Source organism: Vipera berus (genome assembly GCF_964194415.1).
Source record: "Vipera berus genome assembly, chromosome: 2".
Taxonomy (NCBI): Eukaryota; Metazoa; Chordata; class Lepidosauria; order Squamata; family Viperidae; genus Vipera; species Vipera berus.
Window position 1 is genome coordinate 123865871 of NC_138203.1, and position 20803 is coordinate 123886673.

Here is a 20803-nt window from a genome sequence, read left to right on the forward strand (position 1 = left end):
GGGTGACATGATAGCAGTGTTCCAATGTCTCAGGGGCTGCCACAAAGAAGAGGAGTCAAGCTATTCTCCAAAGCGCCCGAAGGCAGGACAAGAAGCAACGGATGGAAACTAATCAAGGAGAGAAGCAACCTAGAACTAAGAAACTTCCTGACAGTTGGAACAATTAACCAGTGGAGCAACCTGCCTCCAGAAGCAGTGAATGCTGCAACACTGGAGGTTTTTAAGAAGAGACTGGATAGCCATTTGTCTGAAATGGTATAGTTTCCTGCCTGAGCAGGGGGTTGGACTAGATGACCTCCAAGGTCCCTTCCAACTTTATTATTATTTTTTATTTGTATCTCCATAAAACAATGCTAGGTTCAAGCAAGGTGTTATGTAATGGTACCCAAATGTGTACTATAGTAGATGGGAGCCTACTTGGGGAAAGGGGAAGATAAGAAAATTGTTTATATTACAAATGTATGGGTTCAATTGTTGCAACTTCTCTGCTTATAGGCTTTTTTCTGAACTGAAGGTGTATGTAAGTGCTAATAGTTACTTAATATACATAATATACAGTTCCAGGAAAAGGAATGATAGCTCAGAGTAACAGATACAAGAAAATATCTTAGTAGAAAAAAAATATTTAAAAACAAATTTGCGCCTGAAACATATAATTATGGCACTATATATTTTACTTGTGCCTACTATTCCTTGGTATGACTATGTGCGCAGTCCAAATGACAGTACCACAAATACCAAATTTATGTTATAACTAAGCCCACATTTTCTAATCTTTTGGGAAATGATATTTAGGATTTGTGCAACAGTGTTCCAATCCTCAAAAATCTAGCAAAAAAAAAATAGCAACCCCCAGATTGCAGGAAATTATTTTTTTAATATATTTTATTGATTTTTTTACAATAACAATCTTTAGTGCTTAGTAAACAGCGTGTTGTCTGGGTTCATACATTTAAAAACAATTTCTATAATTCCATAATCTATTAATAATATATTTCTTTGATCTTCTCTTCTTCCAATATTCTCCTTTTGTCAACATTAAGCAATACAGTTCTTCATACTTTTAATATGTATACAGTTGAATATATTTTTCTTGTGTTTGTAGAAATAATCAACATCTTTTCTGATCCGCTTATGTTTCATATTCATAAAAGTCATTGTCACTATATATCCTGTTTTCAAGATTCTTAAAGTTTAATTTCCCCTATATATTCAAACCATTCTTATCAGTCATAATTTTCTCAATGTTATCTTTAAATATCCAAACTTTTCATTCACATGCACCATCCCAATATTTTTATATTTCATATTTTATAAAGAATACTATACCACTTATATATCTTATCCTTCTTACTGTAGGGACCCTTTATATCCATGATTTATCTAATCTTTTAACCATATTGAAGCAAACGTTTAGTCATATAGTACTCCATCTGGTAGGTCAAATCAAATCTCTTGAATCTAACTCTAGCCTTCTTCTTTTGCGAAGTAATTTTCTAAGGCAGTTTATTCAGCTTGGCAGGGGATTCATCTTGTATTTTTGTGAATGTTTTGGGGAATAGAAAAGACATGTTAGGTAGAATGTGTGTTTTTTGTCTTCCAAACTCTAATAATTCTCCTGGCTGCTCTATAATCCATTTTGTTAGATCTTCTTTCCTATCTTCAAGTTTATTTTGAAGTTCTGAAAAATAAGATATCTTTTCCATTTCCATTGTGGAAAATCTTGCAAGTTTTCTTTTGTTTGTATTAGACTGTAGTAGTCTTCATTTATAGCTTCCCTCTTTGGGTCCCGATCCTCTAGTTTGTATTCTGTTATCTGGTTTGTTTTCTTCATTCTTCATTTTCTGATTTTAATTGTAAGTTTAAGTTAAAGATATGTTCATTTATGTTGTCAAAGCTGTTTTTAATCTTATCATGATTTGAAACCATTGTCATTTGAATCTGTCACAGCATTGCATACATTTCCTCCTGGAAAGTATTTGCCTTGTCTTGATGTATTGCTCCTGCAGATCTTTGATGTTCCAGACTAGGGCCCTGAGAAGGATAGATTAGGTGTGGTTTCCTGCCACTTTTTGATAGGTATGTAACATCCATTTTGTCTCCTCCCTCCAGATAGTCTTTCACTGGTTCCATGGTCTCTATAACTAGCCTTATCAAACCAGCCAATCTTAAAGTCCAAATAACCAAATCTTATATAGTTCTTATCTTTATATATGGTTTTTATAAGCCAATGCATTTCCAATTATCAAAGCACAATAAAAGCAGTATTTTATAATAGTTCTTTTATTCAGGGGTCTTACAATTACCAGCTAGTCAGATTTGGAGACCAGAATGTTTAACCACCTAAGAGATTTCCAGTAAATTCCCCTTAGATGATTAGCCAAAAGTCAAGGTTTTTCTTTCTCTGCAAACAATTCTTGAGCTTAGAAATCACAGCTCAGTAAGTATTTATAATCCCAGAAGGTCAGCAGTTTTTAAAACAAATATAGTTTTCACCCAGTGTTTTCTTTCCTCTGCTCCCAGCTGTTCTCTATTTGTCAAGAAGCCACTGAGGTTCAAAGGAACAAGTTGTTCTTTATTTCTGGGCATCTTGCCAATTTCTGAGTCAATGCAGCTGTTGTCCTATGCTCTAATCCTCCACTAGGTGTCAGTAGCCATTTTCAAGCTTTTAAAGCAAAAAGTTATTTTCTTGTAATTTCATCAATACTCTTTCAGATGTAAAGTCTTAACAGTTTTTATGATTTTTGGATTTATGCAGACTGTAGTATTATTAAGTTCATTTAAATATATTTCTGTCCCCCATAAAAATTAAGTCGCTGCTTCCGTCAATGGAAGGGTGGAGGCGTGGTCCTCTCCTTTCTCACTTTCAGAGGATTTTTTTGCTTCTTGGGGATGTTTTCCAGGAAATCAGTTACAAAATAAGAAAGAGAAGATTAAGATTCTCACCCAGTTCCAAGCACGCTGTTCACGGTTGTTCCAGTTAGTGCTTTTGGACTTCAAGTGCTGGTGGCTTGGGCTAGTCACTGGTGTGCAGCTAGCCTTTCTCATGTTGGGTTGGAGGGCTTCCCCTGGATCAAATGGATTGACTGCCTCCTGTGATCCACAGGGGGGCATCCTTCTTTTTAGACCCATTTAGGGTCCCCAGGCAGGGCAAAACCAGCCATAGGGTGTGGAGCTCTGCAATCCCTCGGCCGTGTGCTACGGTGCAAAACCAGAAGTCCCAGATGACAAGAAATTAGATGTAGACTGGAATCATTGTTGTTTTATAGAAAAATTGTCCCCTTGTTATGCTTTGCTGTTTCTGATTCTGTTCTGCCTGTATGAGTGCATTTTTTTGATTGAAGAGAAGTGATTAGTGTTCTTTTTAGATTTTTTTTTTTGCCTTTAATCTCCCATCTAGTTCCTTAATCTTGAAGAATATAAATTTGTTGAACCAGTACATTCATTGTAAAAGACTGAAAATGACCCCGAAGGTGCAACACAAATCATCCATCAGTGTCACCCAGGTAATTTCTATCTGGTTGTTGTTAGCTGCGAAGTCATGTCCAACCCATCGCGACCCCATGGACAATGTTCCTCCAGACTGTCCTCTACCATCTTCTGGAGTCTATTTAAGCTCACGCCTAGTGCTTCAGTGACTCCATCCAGCCACCTCATTCTCTGTCATCCCCTTCTTCTATTGCCCTCAATCTTTCCCAGCATTAGACTCTTCTCCAGTGAGTCCTTCCTTCTCATTAGGTGGCCAAAGTATTTTTAACTTCAGGATCTGGCCTTCTAAAGAGCAGAGGGTTAATTTCCTCTAGGACTGACCGGTTTGATCACCTTGCAGTCCAAGGGACTCGCAGGAGTCTTCTCCAACACCATAGTTCAAAGGCCTCAATTCTTTGCCTCTCAGCCTTTCTTATGGTCCAACTTTCACTGCCATACATTGCAACTGGGAAGACCATAGCCTTGACTATACGCACTTTTGTTGATAGGGTGATGTCTCTGCTTTTTAGTGTACTGTCTAGATTTGCCATGGCTTTCCTCCCCAGGAGCAAGCGTCTTTTAATTTCTTGGCTACAGTCCCCATCTGCGGTGATCTTGGAGCCCAGGAAAATAAAATCTGTCACTACCTCCATTTCTTCCCCATCTATTTGCCAGGAATTGAGAGGGCTGGATGCCATGATCTTGGTTTTCTTAATGTTAAGTTTCAATTAACGTTAAGTTTCAAATTCTATCTGGTGCCATTGCCTAAATGTTGATTGAAAAGGGTTTAAATAATCCACTTTCTGTTGAAGCTGGAGCACCACTATTTTCTCTATAAACTTCTCTAAAAATGGAAGTTGGCAGAGAGAGAAAAAGCTGAGAATTTGTACCCTGGCTTCATGTACATGTTAAAAGTGGAGGAAGCACTGAGACACCCTGCAAATCAGGGGCCAAATGTGGCACTTTCCCCACATCCCACCACCGACTGGAGCTGATCTCAAAGGAAGAGAACCAGCATAATACAGTGCTGCCCACATCCAATCCCTGGAGCCCATCTAGAAAACTACCAAGCTTAAAGGTATTGAAAGTTGCTGAAGTCAAGAAGAGCAAGGATGGACGCCTCTTCCCCCATCCATTTTGGTTCTGTAACCAGGCCTGAATCCAGGCTGAAAGGGGACCACATAATCTACTTCACTGAAGATCCTCTGAAGCTGCTGCGTGACCACCTGGAAAATGAAGATTAGAGACTGGGGAAAAAATTTTACAAGCATTTTAACTCCCAAATTATCCTAAATTTAATTTTTGTGGTGTCCATCAACCCCATTCTGTCTTTTACCATAAAATAATTTTAACACAAGAGTCAGTTTGGTTTAGGCTAGGAAACTAGAGACCCAGTTTGAGGCCGATCCTTCTCCTTCAGCTCTAGGAAGAACAAAAGGCAATGACAAACCACTTCTGAAAATGTTGCCAAGAAAACTGCAGGAACCCGTTTAGGCAGTCATGTACACTCACCGACTAAAAAAAACACACACACACACTCAAAACAGCAGACTCCTAAACCTGTCGCACACCCCAAGCGCCATCACATGCTCTATTTCAGTTGGTCCTGCAGAGTCAGTTTCATAAATATATGTTCCATGCAGTCGTAAATCCCACGAAATAAACTCGGCATTTCCCCCACAAAAGAGGGGGACTGAATTTTGAAAATATAGGCTGACACGTAGACGATTAAGCGGATATGCTCAAGGCACGAAACGAGCCCCGGGAGGGACAATCCGTCGGCGCTACACTAAAACCCGGATCTCCCAGTGCTTCCGGTATTTATCCCCCGTGTCAAAAAATAACCCAAATATCCCGCCTTCTTTCGTGGCGTCTGAGGGCACTCTAGCTATCGCTCCGTTTCTCTCTATGGTAGAACTCTCTCCTTGACCCGCTTCCCTAAATGGCTGCCGCCATCGTCGTTAGACGTTGCTTGCCTTGCGGCTCCAGCGCCACTCTCAAGATGGCTTCCCCGCCTGCCCACGCCTTGCCTCTCCTAAGATGGCCGCCAGCCCCTCCTCTATTCCCTTCCTCTCCCTTCCCTTGTTTTGAATAAAACTTTATCGGGAAGCTGGTAAAGAAAAGCCCAGGACCTTAGGCCTGGCGGAGTCCCTTTTTCAGCGGCCGAAAAGCCTAGAGGAATTGCTTTCGCTTCGTCAAGGCCTCAATCCCCGTCCTGGCGTTGTCGCTTCCGCCGGGGAGAAGGGGCCGGGATCTGGCGTGCGAATCAGCAGAGTCTCGCGTCCGCCTTCGGCTCCGGGGCAAGAAGAAAGGCGGCGGCGGCGGGGTGGGGGGCGGGGGTTGAGAGAATATTTTTTTATTATTTAAAAGAGGGAGAGAGCCCCAAGACAAAAATCGTGGGAGTCAGGGGGGGAGCTTGGATGGGAATTGAAGGAGGGAGGGAAGGAGGGAAACAATGATTTCGCTCTTTCGGGGAGAAGGAAATTCAGCGCTTGTCTTTGGAGAGCGGGGCAGCCGTAGCTCGCTTTGTCGGGGTTGAGGAAGAGCTGAAGGGTCCCCCGCCGGGGACGAAGCGGGAGAAGAAAGAAGGGGATCGCAGGTCCTGCCGATTGCACGGAGACTCCCTTAATTTGGGAGGGAGATCGGGGATCCCCTTTTCCAACCCCCTCGGAAGGGGAAAGGAGCCTGCAAACTTCTGAACCGAGCGGGGAGGAGGCGTCGCGAGCTCGGGGACGGGGGGGGGAAAGAAATGTTTCGGAGGATGATTTCGGATTCTTAGGGAAAAGCCCCCTTGGAAACGCCAGGTTTGTCGGGGAACGGGGTTCGGAGGCGATTTGCGGAGGATACCAGTTGGTTTGCTTGTTGGGTTTGTTTTTGTTTCTGCCGGCCGGACTTTTTCAGGGTGGCAAAATTACATTTTTTTGCACAAAAGTTGGTGCCTTGAAGACGTTGGGTGAGTGTGCGTGAATGAATTTTTTTTTTTAAGAAAAAGAAAAAAAATCCTCACTTAACCCCAGCTGGGACAGGACTTTTTCCTTCAGGCCTCGGCATGAGAAGAAGCCTCTCCTCCAGCTTGCCCTAGCGGACAGTTTGATATCATTTGATTCCTGAGGGTCTTCCTTTGCTTGAACTTGGAGCGGGGGCCCCCCCTTCCTCCACCATGGCCTCTGTGCCAGTGTATTGTCTCTGTCGCCTGCCTTACGATGTCACCCGCTTCATGATCGAGTGTGATGCTTGCCAGGACTGGTTCCATGGCAGGTGAGAAACAAATGCTGAGTGGAAATTGCTGGTTGTAGATCTTGGCCCCACTGAACTGCCTAAGCCTGTTTTCTCTCTTTTGGTGCTAATGTAAATGGACGTTTTCCAGGGCACAGGCAACATATAGCATTAAGTGTTAGCGGGTGGTTGCATTCAGAATTGTTTAGCAGACTACGATTTATGTAGTTGAGAAATTCACGTTGCAAAAATTGGGTGGTTAAACTCTTCAATGAGGCATAAAAAAAACCCTTGTTCCTAGTAATTAATGGCACCCTGTCTTTACATTGGGATGCTTGTAGTTGTCTGAGGCAACAAATATTTAGAGAGTCAGATTATACAAAGGTGCTCATGGCATGATTTCAAACCGATGTGTTGTGGGGTTTTTTGGCAACAAAACCTGGGTATTAAGACGAGTCAAATCAAAGGTAAGTGATGAGGTTGGATTCCCAATTAACCAGCATTATAAAGAATCAAGAAATGAGGGAATTTTATAAAGAACCAAGAAATAAGGGAATTGTATCCCATAATTCTGAAAGGAGGGAGTTCATTACCATTGCTGTAATCCCTAATAATGCCAGTCAATTTGGACTGAAGTAGGCTTACATAGCAACTTTTCCTAATGCAACCGAAGTGTTTTGAGTAGGGTGCACTAAGAAACAGTGAAATAAATACATTCCCTCAGATAAACAGGCATTCATTGTGTCTGGAGTGACCCGCTCAAGGATAAGCAGAATCACTACAGACGTTCACTAAAGAAGTGCGCTACAGCTTTCAACCTATTCTTGTTGTGTTTCAGCTCCACGCCACTTCCTGTTCCTTTCTACCTCAGACAACTTGTGTGTAATAATTTTTATGCTGAAGATGACTTTTTGCTAGAGTTATTGCTGAATTATAGCCTTTACTCTGTAGGATGCTCAGATAAATCAAAGTGGACCTGGATAGTAGTTGAACTTCAGGGAGACTGCTTGATGCTTCGTCTCAAGCCAAAAATATGGGTATTGAATTATGCTGGTTAGAATATGAAAATGTTTCTTGGACTGGATCAAAAACAGATCCTCCATCAAGCAAAGGGTGTGCTCATTCCCTCCAGTATCTTCCCCAGGCACCCTCCCTATCTTTAGCCTAGAAGCACTAGGCCTGCAGAACAGACCTTCAGAATTCACCTACACCTCCTGTGTTTCAGCGTTGTGATAGCTTCCAGGATCTTTGCAGGGCTGTCATCCAGGCTAGACATTTCAGAAAAGGACACTTGAGTCTAACTTTTGAAAGTCAGTGTTGGGCATAAGCAATTTTCTTTCTCTCTTCAAGCTGCGTTGGAGTTGAAGAGGATGCGGCAGCTGACATTGACTTGTATCACTGCCCCAACTGTGAACTGCTTCACGGACCGTCTGTCAGTAAGTTTATTGTCCCTTTATATTTTACACTTCCAAGAAGATAAAATACGAAGTAAAGAAACATACAGATGATTGCATGGTTGCTATTTCATCACCAATGCCAAAATATATGGTGTATGGTACAAATTCTTGTGAATAAGAAAATAAAAAAAAACATATTTGTAGCGGAACAGAGTCTGCCAGCTAAAGAAAACTGAAGAGAATCTTTTTGACAACTTTGCACAGCTCTTCCTGCATGCCTAGCCAGTTTCCTTACCTCTATGGGCTGCTGTTCTACTGTTTATATTATTTTACAGTGAGTAACAGGTCCTGGACTTTTATGACAACTAATAGCTACAGAATTTTGCTTATATCTACAGCTATAAAAATTTTGTTCAGCCATTTCTACCCCAGTTAAGCACGTTGAGCAAATGTGTGCCATCTGGTTCTGTGTGCATAATTTGTGTGCTTATTATTCATTCTAATTATATAATCAAATAATAAACATACATTGCACAATCTGTTTTTAAAAAGCCTCCATTGATCTAGTCAACTTGTTAGCTCAGCCCCAATAGGTAAAAGTTTTCAGAAAACCTTTTGACTTCTGAAATTCCAGTAGATACTGATGACATTTTTCAAGCTTGAAGTTTGCAATCATCAAAATTGCCTGTTTTTAATCAATTGTTTATATGTATCTATAAATCACAGATTTGGTATGTTGGTATTCTGGCAGATGATTATCGATATTGGGCAGGCTTACTTCATCAGTTGTCTTGCCAGATTCTTCATAGGAGATAGAAGCATTACGTTGTCTGCCTTGAATTGAGCAAAATAGAAGTGGGATATCATCATCATCATCATCATCATCTCTGCACTGCTCTTGTTGGATTGCCCATATGCTTGCGTATATATTTTGATTTCTTCTCTCCCTCCCTCAGTGAAACGGCGCCGAGGAAATCCAAAACAGTCTGAATCCTCTGTGAGCAAAGAGGTTGGCAAGACGGTGAAGACCGGTAGCAGTCAATTCATCAAAGAACTTCGCAGCAGGACATTTCCTAGGTGAGATCATGCTTGATGGATGTTTTAGCAATTAAAGAAAAAGAAAAAAGGGCATTTCAAATGGCCATATTGTGGGATAACTGGTTGATTTCTAGTTAAATTGAAGCCTTTCAATTCCTCAGGACAATTTTATGTTTTTGCTCAAAAAGAATTCCTCTGCTCAAGAATGGGCAATATTTAATGAACTACAACTTCCATCAGCTTTCACTATTAGCTTTCTATTAGAACAGGGGTGTCAAACTGCTGGCCCGTGGGCCGGATGTGTCATGGCGAAACCGCGCCCACCCCATTGCCGTCAATGGAAAAAAAGTCGTGATATGTTGTGACACGTCACGTGACGTTGCAAGTTTGACACCCCTGCTTTAGAAGGATGCTGAGAGCTGTAACTCTGCAACTTCTGAAATGCCAAGATTTACTGATCTGCGGTCTCTCAGATAGCAACAATCGGCAGGGTAGAATTAATAAACTTGCCCAGGGATAATGTCAAAACTGCTTTAAGTTTGGTGAAACAATTAAATATTTTTATTTCTTCAGTGCATTTTCTTCTTTTTTTCAAGACTTTATTGAAAAAGGTTCAAGAGTAGTGTTCTTTGAGGGGAAAATATTTAAACAATAGGTTTGGATAATAACCCATTATGATAGAATCTGGAGAACAGGTTGCTTTTTGGTAAAATCCCCTTCTTTCCCATATGAAATTTATTATCCTATTTATTGTTACTGTTTCGTCCAGCACCAGAATAGCTGTCTCTATAGGGAGAATCTTTGCAGCTGCCCCACCTTACAAGCAGCTGCATAGAGGTCTCCAAAGACATAGCCAAACAGCTGCCGAAGGAAAAGGAATCAAAATAATTCTGTTTCTTCCTCCATGCAAATGTCCCATTTAAATAAAAGGAAAGGCAGTTTGTAAAGGATGCTGAATGTTTTAATGCATACTGAATGCTGCTCCAAGATTTCAAATAACGAAGCATAGTTTAAAAATGTTTTAAATAAAAATAAATTTTATGTATAACTGCATTGGAGTAGTAGGAGATTAGATATTAAAAAAACAATAAAAAATAAAAACAGAGTCAAACCATATGCTTTACAACAGTCACGAAGTACAAGGCAGCCAAAGTTTATCAGGCTTACAAGTGTAACGTACAGAGTATGTGTGTATTACACAAAACCCTTGCACTACAATACTGTACTTCCCCCTCCTCCCCATTGCTTTGGTTCTTTCCTTCAACCTGGGCCATTTTGACCAGGGAATTCTGGGAGTTGTAGTTTTAATGCATCTGGAGGATACCAAATGGGGAAAGAGTGCAATGGAGAACAGCAGTGTTTGACTGTCCCTCCTGCTTCCTCAGTGCGGATGATGTGATCCTAAAGCCGAGCGGAACACAACTAACTGTGGAGTTCCTGGAGGAAAACAGCTTCAGTGTGCCTCTCCTGGTCCTGAAGAAGGATGGCCTGGGCATGACTCTTCCTCCAGCGTCATTCACTGTGCGTGATGTGGAACATTATGTTGGTGAGTGCTAGGAGAGTGGGTTGGTTGGTGGGCAAACTGCCATGGTGACCTGAGGGAGAGATCTGTTGCAAGACCAGCAAAATGAAGCGGTCTATATTTGTTTTGCAGGGCAGTTCCCACAGTTTCCCCCCCCCCCTCTAGCTAAGTTGGAGAGAAGTGAAGTCCAAAATATCTCCCTCCCACTACTTTGCAGGCTATAGCTAGTGCCGTAGGCCGAAGAGAAAGCTGAAGGTCATTTCTTGCTGAAAGGATGTATTTTTTATTATTGTCATTGGTTTTATATATATATATAAGGAGAAGTATTAGGCATAAGGCATTAGTATTAATCATTCACTTCTATGCAGAGGTCAAATGACCTCTCATCAGAGATTGATGAAACAAAGCCACACTGTCATCGCAGGCTGCTTAGATTAAGCTCATTCCCTCAATTTCCAACACTAATGAGGAATGTATCCACTTGAACTATGGCCAAGGATGTGGTTCCTTTCAGTCACTGCATCTCAGCACAGATTCTTCAATTTGCAGAAAAATTACAGCTTAAGAAAGGGAGAGAACTGTATGTTTGATTGAGCCACAATTAGTTGCAGTCATACTGTTGGGTTTGCAAGTACATCAATTCATCATGGCTGTGTGGGTACACAAGGAAGATAGGATGCATTTGGAAAGGTCACGAGTCTGGGCTGGAGGATAGTACTCCCTTCTACTGCCACATCCCAGCAATCGGCATTTAAGGTATGGTGACTAGTATTTAGGAGGCAGCCATCAGTAGTCATAGCCATTGATCCTTCCTAAATTTGTTCAGTCCCCTTTCAGAGCAGTCCAAACTAGCTGCAGTTCCTGTATCTGCTGATAAGTGAATCTCACGGTTGAAGTAATGCTGTGTAAAAATGTTTCTCCTTCTCCTAGTCTTTGTGGGGGGGAGGGATATCCTAGAGAGAGAAGAGAGGGAAAAAAATGTCCATGTTACTTGTGCTGTGCAAGATCTTTTGTTCTGCTATATAGTATCCATTTATCCTCCTTCATTCCATGTTAGAGACTTGGTGTGGTGTGGTGGTCTAGTGGTGAAGATGCTTGCCACCCAGTCGGAAGGTTGAGAGTTTGATCCTAGCTAGCGGCAGATGTTTCTCTCCTAAAGCGCAAAGAAAAAAATACCTGCTGTGAACTCCGCATAGGCATCAGGAAGGGTATCCGGCCAGTCAACGCTCAGCTCCTTCTAATTGCCCTGACTTTACCCTGAATAGGAACGGCAGTGTCTTAAAAGGGGCATTTATTCCAAATTAGAGACATAATCTCTGGGATCTTTCTGGAGGGTGGGTATATAAATCTAAATAAATAAATAAATATTCCATCCCCCTAAACATTGGGGCTGCTTTTTTTCTGCACTTTTTCTAGCTCTATAATATCCTTAAGATTCAGTGATCAGTGCAGTGTAACAGATTCAGTGCATCCCATTGGAGATATTCCTGAAGCCTTCTCAAATGTTCTGTTCTCACTCCTTTTCATTTTTCTTTCTGTTATCTGCAGATATAAAGATTAGTATTTTCTGCAGATATGGAAAGGTCAAGCTATCCTTTCCATGTCCACTAGAAAGAAATCTGTTCTCACCTTTTGCTGCATGGGGGGCGCAGTGGTTAGAATGCAGTATTGCAGGCTAACTCTGCCTACTGCCAGGAGTTCAGTTCTGACTGGCCCAAGGTTAACTCAGCCTTCCATCCTTCCAAGGTTGGTAAGATGAGGACCCAGATTGTTGAGGGCAATATGCTGACTGTAAACCACTTAGAGAGGGCTGTACAGCACTGTGGAGCAGTATATAAGTCTAAGTGCTGTTGCTAAGTGCTATTGCTATTCTTACTGAGAGCGCAGAGATCTTGGAACGATTGACCAGGAAATGAATGTTTCTTTCATCGTAAGAGTTATTAAACTGAACTAAGAACATATTATTTATAGCTTCCATGCTTCACTTTTCCATAGGAATTTGTGCTCATGGTGTTTACAGAGCAAAAAAGACAAAAGACCCAAATAACTGCATCAGAATGTCAGCACAGGAATTAAATAGTTTCTTGTATGTGTTTGTTTTGGGCTACTGTTGACTAACAGCAATCCCCAAATTCAGGCATATGGTACTAAATAACTACTGAGCTGATGCTCAGGTTTAATTCCCAGCAGTGCTAATCAGCAATGACAATGATAAGGATGCTAGAAGTTCTGTTTCAACAATAGCTCGACAGTTAAAAGTTCCACAGTCTTAACTCCCGGCTGTGATTATGGATTCAATAAATCCAGACCTGAGAAAATACTACATGGGCCCTTTGCTTGGAGAGGTGCTGGTCCTTTGGCAGATTGCTTACCCACACTTTGCTCAAAGAAAATAGATGTTGGTTAGCCGTGCCTGACCAGTCAGTTCCTAACTACCGTTCATAGAGATGAATAAGAGACTTTCAATCAATAGCAGTGATTGTGTAGCTGTAGGCTAAGGTCCCTTGAACTTCTGCAGGAGGTTTTTTTTTTTTTACAATCCCTCAGTGGCTAAGTTGAGACATTATACTGAGTCATGGTTTGATCTAATGATAACCTGTTGAATAAGCCAGTGGTTCTTAACCTTTTCTTCACCACAGTCCCCCCCTTTAAATACCTTTTGTGGCTACAGACCACCAAGACTTAACTCAAGATTTAAATCATAACATTTCTTCAAACCTTCGTGAACTCCCTGTGATGACATTGTGCCCACCCCCCCCCAGGGTTCTGCGGACCATAGATTGAAAACTCCTGGAATAAGCTCTGATGCCTGGGTTCAGCTAGCTGCTTTGTCAAAACCAAGCAAAACACTTTTTTTTTGGAGATTTCTCCACAAGTCAGTTCCCTTACTATTATTAATCTTCTGGAGCATGCAGTTCCCCAAAAATTGTTGGGAATATTCCCCGAGTTTCCTCATTTTGATGCAGAGTGTCAAAAAGTATATAAGACATCATTGTTTCTCAGTTATTCCTCAAACGTGGTATGACTTATGGAGGATTAAGGCAACTTAGTGCTCTCCAGATGCTTTGGACTTCAACTTTTATCAGTCCCAGCAAAGGGCAAGTAAGTATGAGAGTTAACAGTTCAGAAAATGATAGCTGACATCAGCTTGCCTGCCTTTCCTAAAGGAGACACGGAGTGTAGCATCCTCTTCAATGCATAAGGCAACCCTTCCCACGTTGCAAGCTGAAGCGCTATTGTTCAAAGTGAATGTAGCTTCTGCTGTTGCTTTTGTGGGCTGGCTCTCCCTAAGAATGACATGCTAATAGGCAATCAATGCAGCATCCCATGTTGTAATATAGATGCAGAGCATTTCATGAATGAAGGGTTTGGAAAGGGAAAATCCTTAGCTGAATTCTAAGCGGGCTTATTTTTTGGGGGTAGGGCTTATTTTAGGTCCACCCTCCAAAAAAAAAATCAAGCTAGGGCTTATTTTGGGGGTAAGCCTTACTTTTGGGGAAACAGGGTAGTAAGTAGTCTAGCAGTAGCCTGGCATTCTGGCCTTTGTGTATAAGTAGCAGTTGCTGACCAAGGTGCCAGAGGGAAGGACCACTAGAGGGAGATGCTTGCATTACTAAACTTCTGATGAGTTTGCTGGCTGCCCCACAGTGTACTTCAAGGGCGTAACTCAGGGAAACACAGCCGCTGTTGCTGCTGCTTCCTCCCAGCTGCCTTGCTCATTGTGAGGTGTATCTCTTTTCTTAACAGGTGCAGACAAGGAGATTGATGTCATTGATGTGACACGCCAAGCTGACCTGAAGATGCGCCTGGGTGACTTTGTCAGCTACTACTGCAGCAGCCGCCGAGAGAAAGTGCTCAATGTCATCAGTCTGGAATTCTCAGAAACCAGGTAAAAAAAAAGAACAAAGAGGTTGTAAGAAGGAAAGGTGCATATGAGACTGCAAAAGCAGTCTAGTTATTTCTGTTCTACACCCCGTCCTCACCCAAGCTGGAGAACCTGGATCTACAAGACTCCGTGTTCTGGCATCAAGATGTATTATCTCCCCCCCCCCCACCCTCCCCGAGCGGTTTTATTTAGCCTGAAGGGGGCTACCAAGAAGTTTTCCATTTTGTTCCACCTTCAGATGGGAGGTGAAGGCTAATACTGGCTGAACATTCTGAGCAATCAATAAGAGGTAGTCCTCGATTTACAACTGGTCACTTAACGACTGTTCAAAGTGATAACTTGCCTGAAAAAGGGGACTTGCGACCTGAATCCAAAGTCCTGATGGTCAGGAGCCCCTCCCCCCCAGGGTCACATGACTGCAATTTGCATGCTCTGTTGCAGCGTCAGGCAATTAAAACTGTGCCATAGTAAATAATGGGTTCGCTTAACAAGGGCCGTGTTCACGTGTCCAACCACTGTGCTCACTCAATGACCACTGCAAAAAAGCATAAAATTAGGTCAGTCATTTGACTAACCCATCTTACAACTCTTAGGACTCACAAAGTAATGGGCAAGCTCTATTACAGTTATACCTCAAACACTACTTTTATAATTATTTGGAAGATACTGAGTTGCAATTGCTCCCTTTCTCACAGATGAGGATGGAGATGTTTCTTCCTGCCATATTTTCCTAGATGCAGTGAGGGAGGGGGGGGAGGAACAGACCATGGGTTTAAGTATTAGTAGGTAGTCTCTCCACCAGGCACCTGAAAGCATTCTCAGGGGCCTTTTGGAAGGAGATGAGGTTGTTTATTTGCCTTTGCAATTTTTCAGGTTGTCTAATTTGGTGGAAACCCCGAAGATTGTGCGCAAGTTGTCCTGGGTGGAGAACCTGTGGCCAGGGGAGTCGGTCTTTGAGCGCCCCAGCGTACAAAAGTACTGCCTGATGGGGGTGCGGGACAGCTATACGGACTTCCACATTGACTTTGGGGGCACCTCTGTCTGGTATCATGTCCTACGGGTAAGAATCTGATATATGGGATAGAAGGAGGACCTTATGCAAAGCAGAACACCGTGAGGATGTTCAAATGTTTGAATGGTCCTTCCCCCTGCATCTTTGTTTTCAGGGTTTTTTTGGTACTGGTGTAATCGAAGGAGGAAAGTAAGAGTAGTTGGAGTAGCAGAGTAAAATAAGATGCAAAGTTACACTCTGATGTGGTACGGTCCACATCAGATAGTCAGATCAGTTAATGAATTTCGCTAAGGCAGGTGAGAACTAGGTAACATTGCATTCATTCTCTCCACAGCCCCCCCCCCCCCCGTTGTTGGGATGCAGCTGCCATTCACAGCTTCATACTGACAGCCAGTATGATTTTTTGGGGGGGTCATTAGTTTCTGACAAGGATTCCTGTTAAAGGGTTCAAAGGCATTTTGTGGAGGTGTCGGTATGAAGAAAATATACTGAATCCACAGAAGAAGGAATGTAATGGTTTTAATTTATGCATTTCTCATGTTTTAAGATGAGAGCCCAGTTGGTGTAGTGGTTAAAGCATCAGACTAGAAATTGGGAAGTGATGAGTTCAGTCCTGTCTTAGGCACAAAGCCAGCTAGGTACCTGGGGCCAGCCACTCTCTCTTGGCCCTAAGAAGAAGGCAAGGGCCAGCTATTTCTGAAATCTTGCCAAAAAATAGCAAGGACTAGTCCAGGCAATCACCAGGAGTCAACACTGACTTAAAGGCACATGCATGCTTTAAGAAAGGTTTCTGGGGATGATGGTAGCTTGAAATTCAGCAAAGAAAACACAGTCTGGGGAAGGGTGGAGGAGTTATTTTTGGACTCTGTTTGGACTAGGCCATGAAATGTTGGTTTACAATTGCAAAAATATGTTTATGCCATGAAAAGACACTTTTGAATGATAATTGCAGAATTCAGCACCTGGAAAACCTCTGCTGTCATTTGTAAACTAGTCCTTATGGCCTGTGAAATTTGCAGCTGTAGCTGGAAGCAAAACAGATTTTCAGCAGCCAGAAAACTGAACTTCGGCACATTGTATACCTTCACGTCTCTCATTATAAACTACAAAATGCAGAAAGTTATGCAGATGTTCTTACTTAGCACACCTCTTCTTGAAAATTCAAGTGTTCTTGGCCCAGACCTTCTATATAACCTTGGCGTGCACTGTGGTCTTTGATTTCCTTAATGTATAAAGGACATACAGTTCTGAAAATAAGTTATAAGGTAAAGATGAAGGGGGAAAAAAACTCTGCCAACATTTGTAAAAAAAAAATTGAATCTTATTAAAAAAAAAGCTTGGTAAAATTACTGGGTAAGATTATCTGTGGGACAGCGCAAGCTGACAGGCAAGGAAGGTGGCTGTGTCTTACTGGCACCTTTGTAATACTGTTACTCTTCAAACGCTGCCTCTGAAATGTGAGGCCGACAGCATTTTTCCTAGCCTTGGAACAGCCTAACTGTCCACGAGACGTGTCCCCGTGTAAAGGTCCCCCAGGTCTCCCCGCTTTGTGGCATCAATCTTTCCCTTACTTATGTGTGCCTTGTTCTCTCAGCTCTTCTCGTTTTGGAATAAGAGGGAGGAGACTCTTGTCTGGCAGCTTATTCTGTATCCTTCCCCACAGGGAGAGAAGATCTTCTACCTGGTACGTCCCACTGCAGCCAACCTGACACTCTTTGAGGCATGGAGCAGCTCCTCCAATCAGAATGAAATGTTCTTTGGGGACCAAGTGGACAGGTGCTATCGCTGTCCGGTCCGCCAGGGCCAGACCCTCTTCATACCAACAGGTAAGGGAACCAGGTTGACCATACATCGTTCCCAGTTGACATCATTCCCCCTGTCGATTTGATTTTTCTCACTTCCGGGGGCGCTTCTTTTCCTGTGGCTTCCATTTTGTGTGACAGTTTGTAGTTGACTTTGGGAAAGGGCTATTTGTATTGTAAAAGCTGATTGTTCTTTGGTGTGTTCCTTTGTGTTTTAAAGGCCACCCAACTCCAAAATTACTATGGGTGGTTTACAAGAAGGAAAAAGAATAAATAAAAAGAGAAAAACGGGGAGGAAAATCCTGTGCATCTGCACAAGCCCATTCCCTCTAACAAAAACATCATCCATCGAGCTCCATAAGCTCCATTTCACAAGGCCTGGAAGGGAGAAATAGGGATACCCGCTGGAAGGATACCATTCCGGGGGGCAGGACACAAGATCAAGAAGCCCTGCTCTTGGGATGGCATTGTTTTGAGGGGATCCAAACCACACTGACTCTGCCCAGTGTTACTGGAAGGGTAGAAACCATGGAAGATAATAGCTGGGTCATGTAGACTAGCAAATGCCTTAAGCCAGTGGTGGCGAACCAATGGCACGGGTGCCAGAGGCGGCACTCAGAGCCCTCCCTGTGGGCACCCGTGCCATGCCTCAGAGGTGGCAACTGTCCTTCTTCAACCAGCTGCCCCCCACAGGTGTCCCTCCCCACGAGCGACATTGAGGTGACCACACCCACCTTGGCCACACCCACCCAATCTTCCATGACCACCACAGCCACACCCACCCAGTAGGCCACGCCCACCTGGCACCCAGCGATAAATAAGTGGGTTTTGGGTTGCAGTTTGGGCACTCGGTTTCTTAAAGGTTCGCCATCACTGCCTTAAGCCCTTTACCCCCTTTTCCATTTCAGACCAACATCAGCTGTTTCCCCTCTTGTCAATGTTCTTGAGAAGCTGTTTACCATCTGGTTACGACCTATAAAGCCCTAAATGGCATGGGTCCGGGTTACTTACGTGAGCACCTGCTGCCGTCATCAACTTCCCTTCGTCCAGTGCGCTCCCACAGAGAGGGCCTCCTTAGGGTGCCGTCGGTCAAAGAGTGTCGACTGGCGGCCCCCAGGGGGAGGGCGTTCTCTGTGGCCGCGCCAGACCTTTGGAACCGTTTACCGGTGGAGCTCCGGACGGCTCCCGACCTTTGCTCCTTCCGTCGTGACCTAAAAACATATTTATTTGAACAAGCCGGCCTGGTCTGATGGGTTTAGGGGTATTTTAACGCTTTGTATTAATTTATTGAATTGGGCCATTGTATTTAATATTTTTTAATTTTTATATATTGTATTTTATTGTATCGCTCTGTACACCGCCCTGAGTCCTTCGGGAGAAGGGCGGTATAAAAATTAAATTAAAATTTAAAAAAAATCTTACCACCTCTTGTTCTTTCAGGCTGGATCCATGCTGTGCTGACCCCTGTGGACTGCCTGGCCTTTGGGGGCAATTTTCTACACAGTCTCAACATTGAGATGCAGCTCAAGTAAGCTTGGCAGGGGAGCAGTTAGCCACCATTGAGCATCTGGGGAATCATCCAGGGAAAAGCCAAGACTTGGAAATAGAGGCTGGAGATCCCAAGTTCATTTTCTCACTTCTCCGAGTTGCATCTGGGAAAGATTCCTTCTGAAAAACCCTCAGAGAGTTGTTGTTTATTAATGTGGCTGATACTAAAGCAGAGAATGCAACAATCTGGCCTGGCATAACATCATTTCTTGAAAGGGTCCTGGATGTGGGAGCAGAAACACCCGGAAGCATGCCAAACCTAATATTGGTTGAAGAATTAAGGAAAGAGAGTCCTCGACTTTTAACCATTTGTTTGGTGACTGCTCAAAGTTGCCATTGCCCTGAAAACAATGACTTATGACCGGCTTTACGCTTATGACCGTTGCGGCATCCCCATGGTCATGTGATCAGAATTCAGGCGCTTGGCAACTGGCATGTATTTATGACAGTTGCTCTGTCCCAGGGTCATGTGATCATCTTTTGCGGCCTTCCCAGCTGGTTTCCGAGAAGTAAAGTTAATGGGGAAGCCAGATTCGCTTAATAAGTGCATGAGTCACTTAACAACTGCAGGGATTTGCTTAACAACTAGCAAGCAAGTTTGTAAAGTGGAGCAAAACTCACTTAGCAACTGCCTTGCTTAGCCAGGCAAATTTGGGACTCAGTTGTGGTCCTAGGTTGAGGACTACCTCTGTCTGAATTGGCTTTCTTTTTAATGGTTGTGTTTCTAGACCTTAGAGAATGCCTCATGAAATCTTGGTTGCCTAATGCAGTGCTGACTAGAACCAGGAGTAAGTCAGAGGAATGGGTGCTTACTGCCTACATAGTTTCTTTATGGCTCTGTTTAGCAGCTGTTGACCAAACCATCCAAGGAGAGGAGTCTTGGCAATTAGCATTATTTACAGAAGCAATGTCCTTTTTGTGGAAGATATTACATCTTTCCTTCCTTCCTTCCTTCCTTCCTTCCTTCCTTCCTTCCTTCCTTCCTTCCTCCCTAGGGCTTACGAGATTGAAAAACGCCTCAGCACAGCTGATCTCTTCAAATTCCCCAACTTCGAAACTATCTGCTGGTACGTTGGCAAACATCTCCTGGATATCTTCCGAGGTGAGCTTTGAGTACGCCTATTTTTAGTATCTTCCCTTCTCCCTGCGGCTCATGAGAATGGCCACCACTGATGTGTGTTCTCTCTCTTTCTCTTTCTCTTTCTCTTTCTCTTTCTCTTTCTCTTTCTCTTTCTCTTTCTCTTTCTCTTTCTCTTTCTCTTTCTCTTTCTCCTTGCAGGCCTTAGAGAAAACCGTAGGCACCCAGCTGCCTATTTGGCTCATGGGGCCAAAGCCCTCAACACAGCGTTCCGCTCCTGGACTAAAAAGGAGGTAAATGGTTGAGAGAAGAACTCATTAGTATTTGGGCTGGGTAACAATCAGGACCCAGAAGGTCCTTAAAAAGGGGACTTTTTGACAGTTTCCTCCCCCCCGCCCTAGTTATGTGACAGCATTTTGGGTGCTCAGAAACATGGCTATATTTATGGCCGTTCGCAGCATCTCATGGTCACTGTGTATTTTTTTACAACATTTTGCCCAAACCTGGCATTTCTGGGTTTTGGCAAAACCGTGCCATAGCAAACAGTGGATTTATCTGACAACTCTGGTGCTCACACTTATGACCACTGCATTCATTTAACAACCACCACAAAAAACGTAGAATTGGGTCATTCGTGTGACTGACCTGTTTTACAACCATTATGACTTACGACTCCAGTATGGTCATAACTCAAGGACTACCTTTAAGGCCTCTCTTGAAATAGAAGACTAATATAGTGGAGAATATTCTGTCCCAGGAGCAGTCCAGAGTGGCTCAGCTTTAGGCTGATGACCTCAGTCAACCAGCAGGGAATTCTAAGGTTGTAGTCCAACAAA

At 43.0% G+C, this 20803-nt stretch overlaps 1 protein-coding gene across 1 annotated transcript in view; it reads left to right on the forward strand.

Annotated features, from left to right (window-relative positions):
• Positions 1 to 5832: 5832 nt before the first annotated feature.
• The window catches only part of PHF8 (PHD finger protein 8), a 35425-nt gene continuing 20454 nt past the window's right edge, over positions 5833 to 20803 (forward strand). The window contains exons 1-10 of the mRNA XM_081320368.1: positions 5833 to 6726; positions 8035 to 8120; positions 9038 to 9158; positions 10505 to 10665; positions 14389 to 14530; positions 15401 to 15587; positions 17203 to 17365; positions 18782 to 18869; positions 19885 to 19991; positions 20169 to 20260. Of these exons, the coding sequence (XP_081176494.1) occupies positions 6629 to 6726; positions 8035 to 8120; positions 9038 to 9158; positions 10505 to 10665; positions 14389 to 14530; positions 15401 to 15587; positions 17203 to 17365; positions 18782 to 18869; positions 19885 to 19991; positions 20169 to 20260 (1245 nt within the window). The 5' untranslated portion in view covers positions 5833 to 6628. The remainder of the gene's footprint in view (positions 6727 to 8034; positions 8121 to 9037; positions 9159 to 10504; positions 10666 to 14388; positions 14531 to 15400; positions 15588 to 17202; positions 17366 to 18781; positions 18870 to 19884; positions 19992 to 20168; positions 20261 to 20803) is intronic.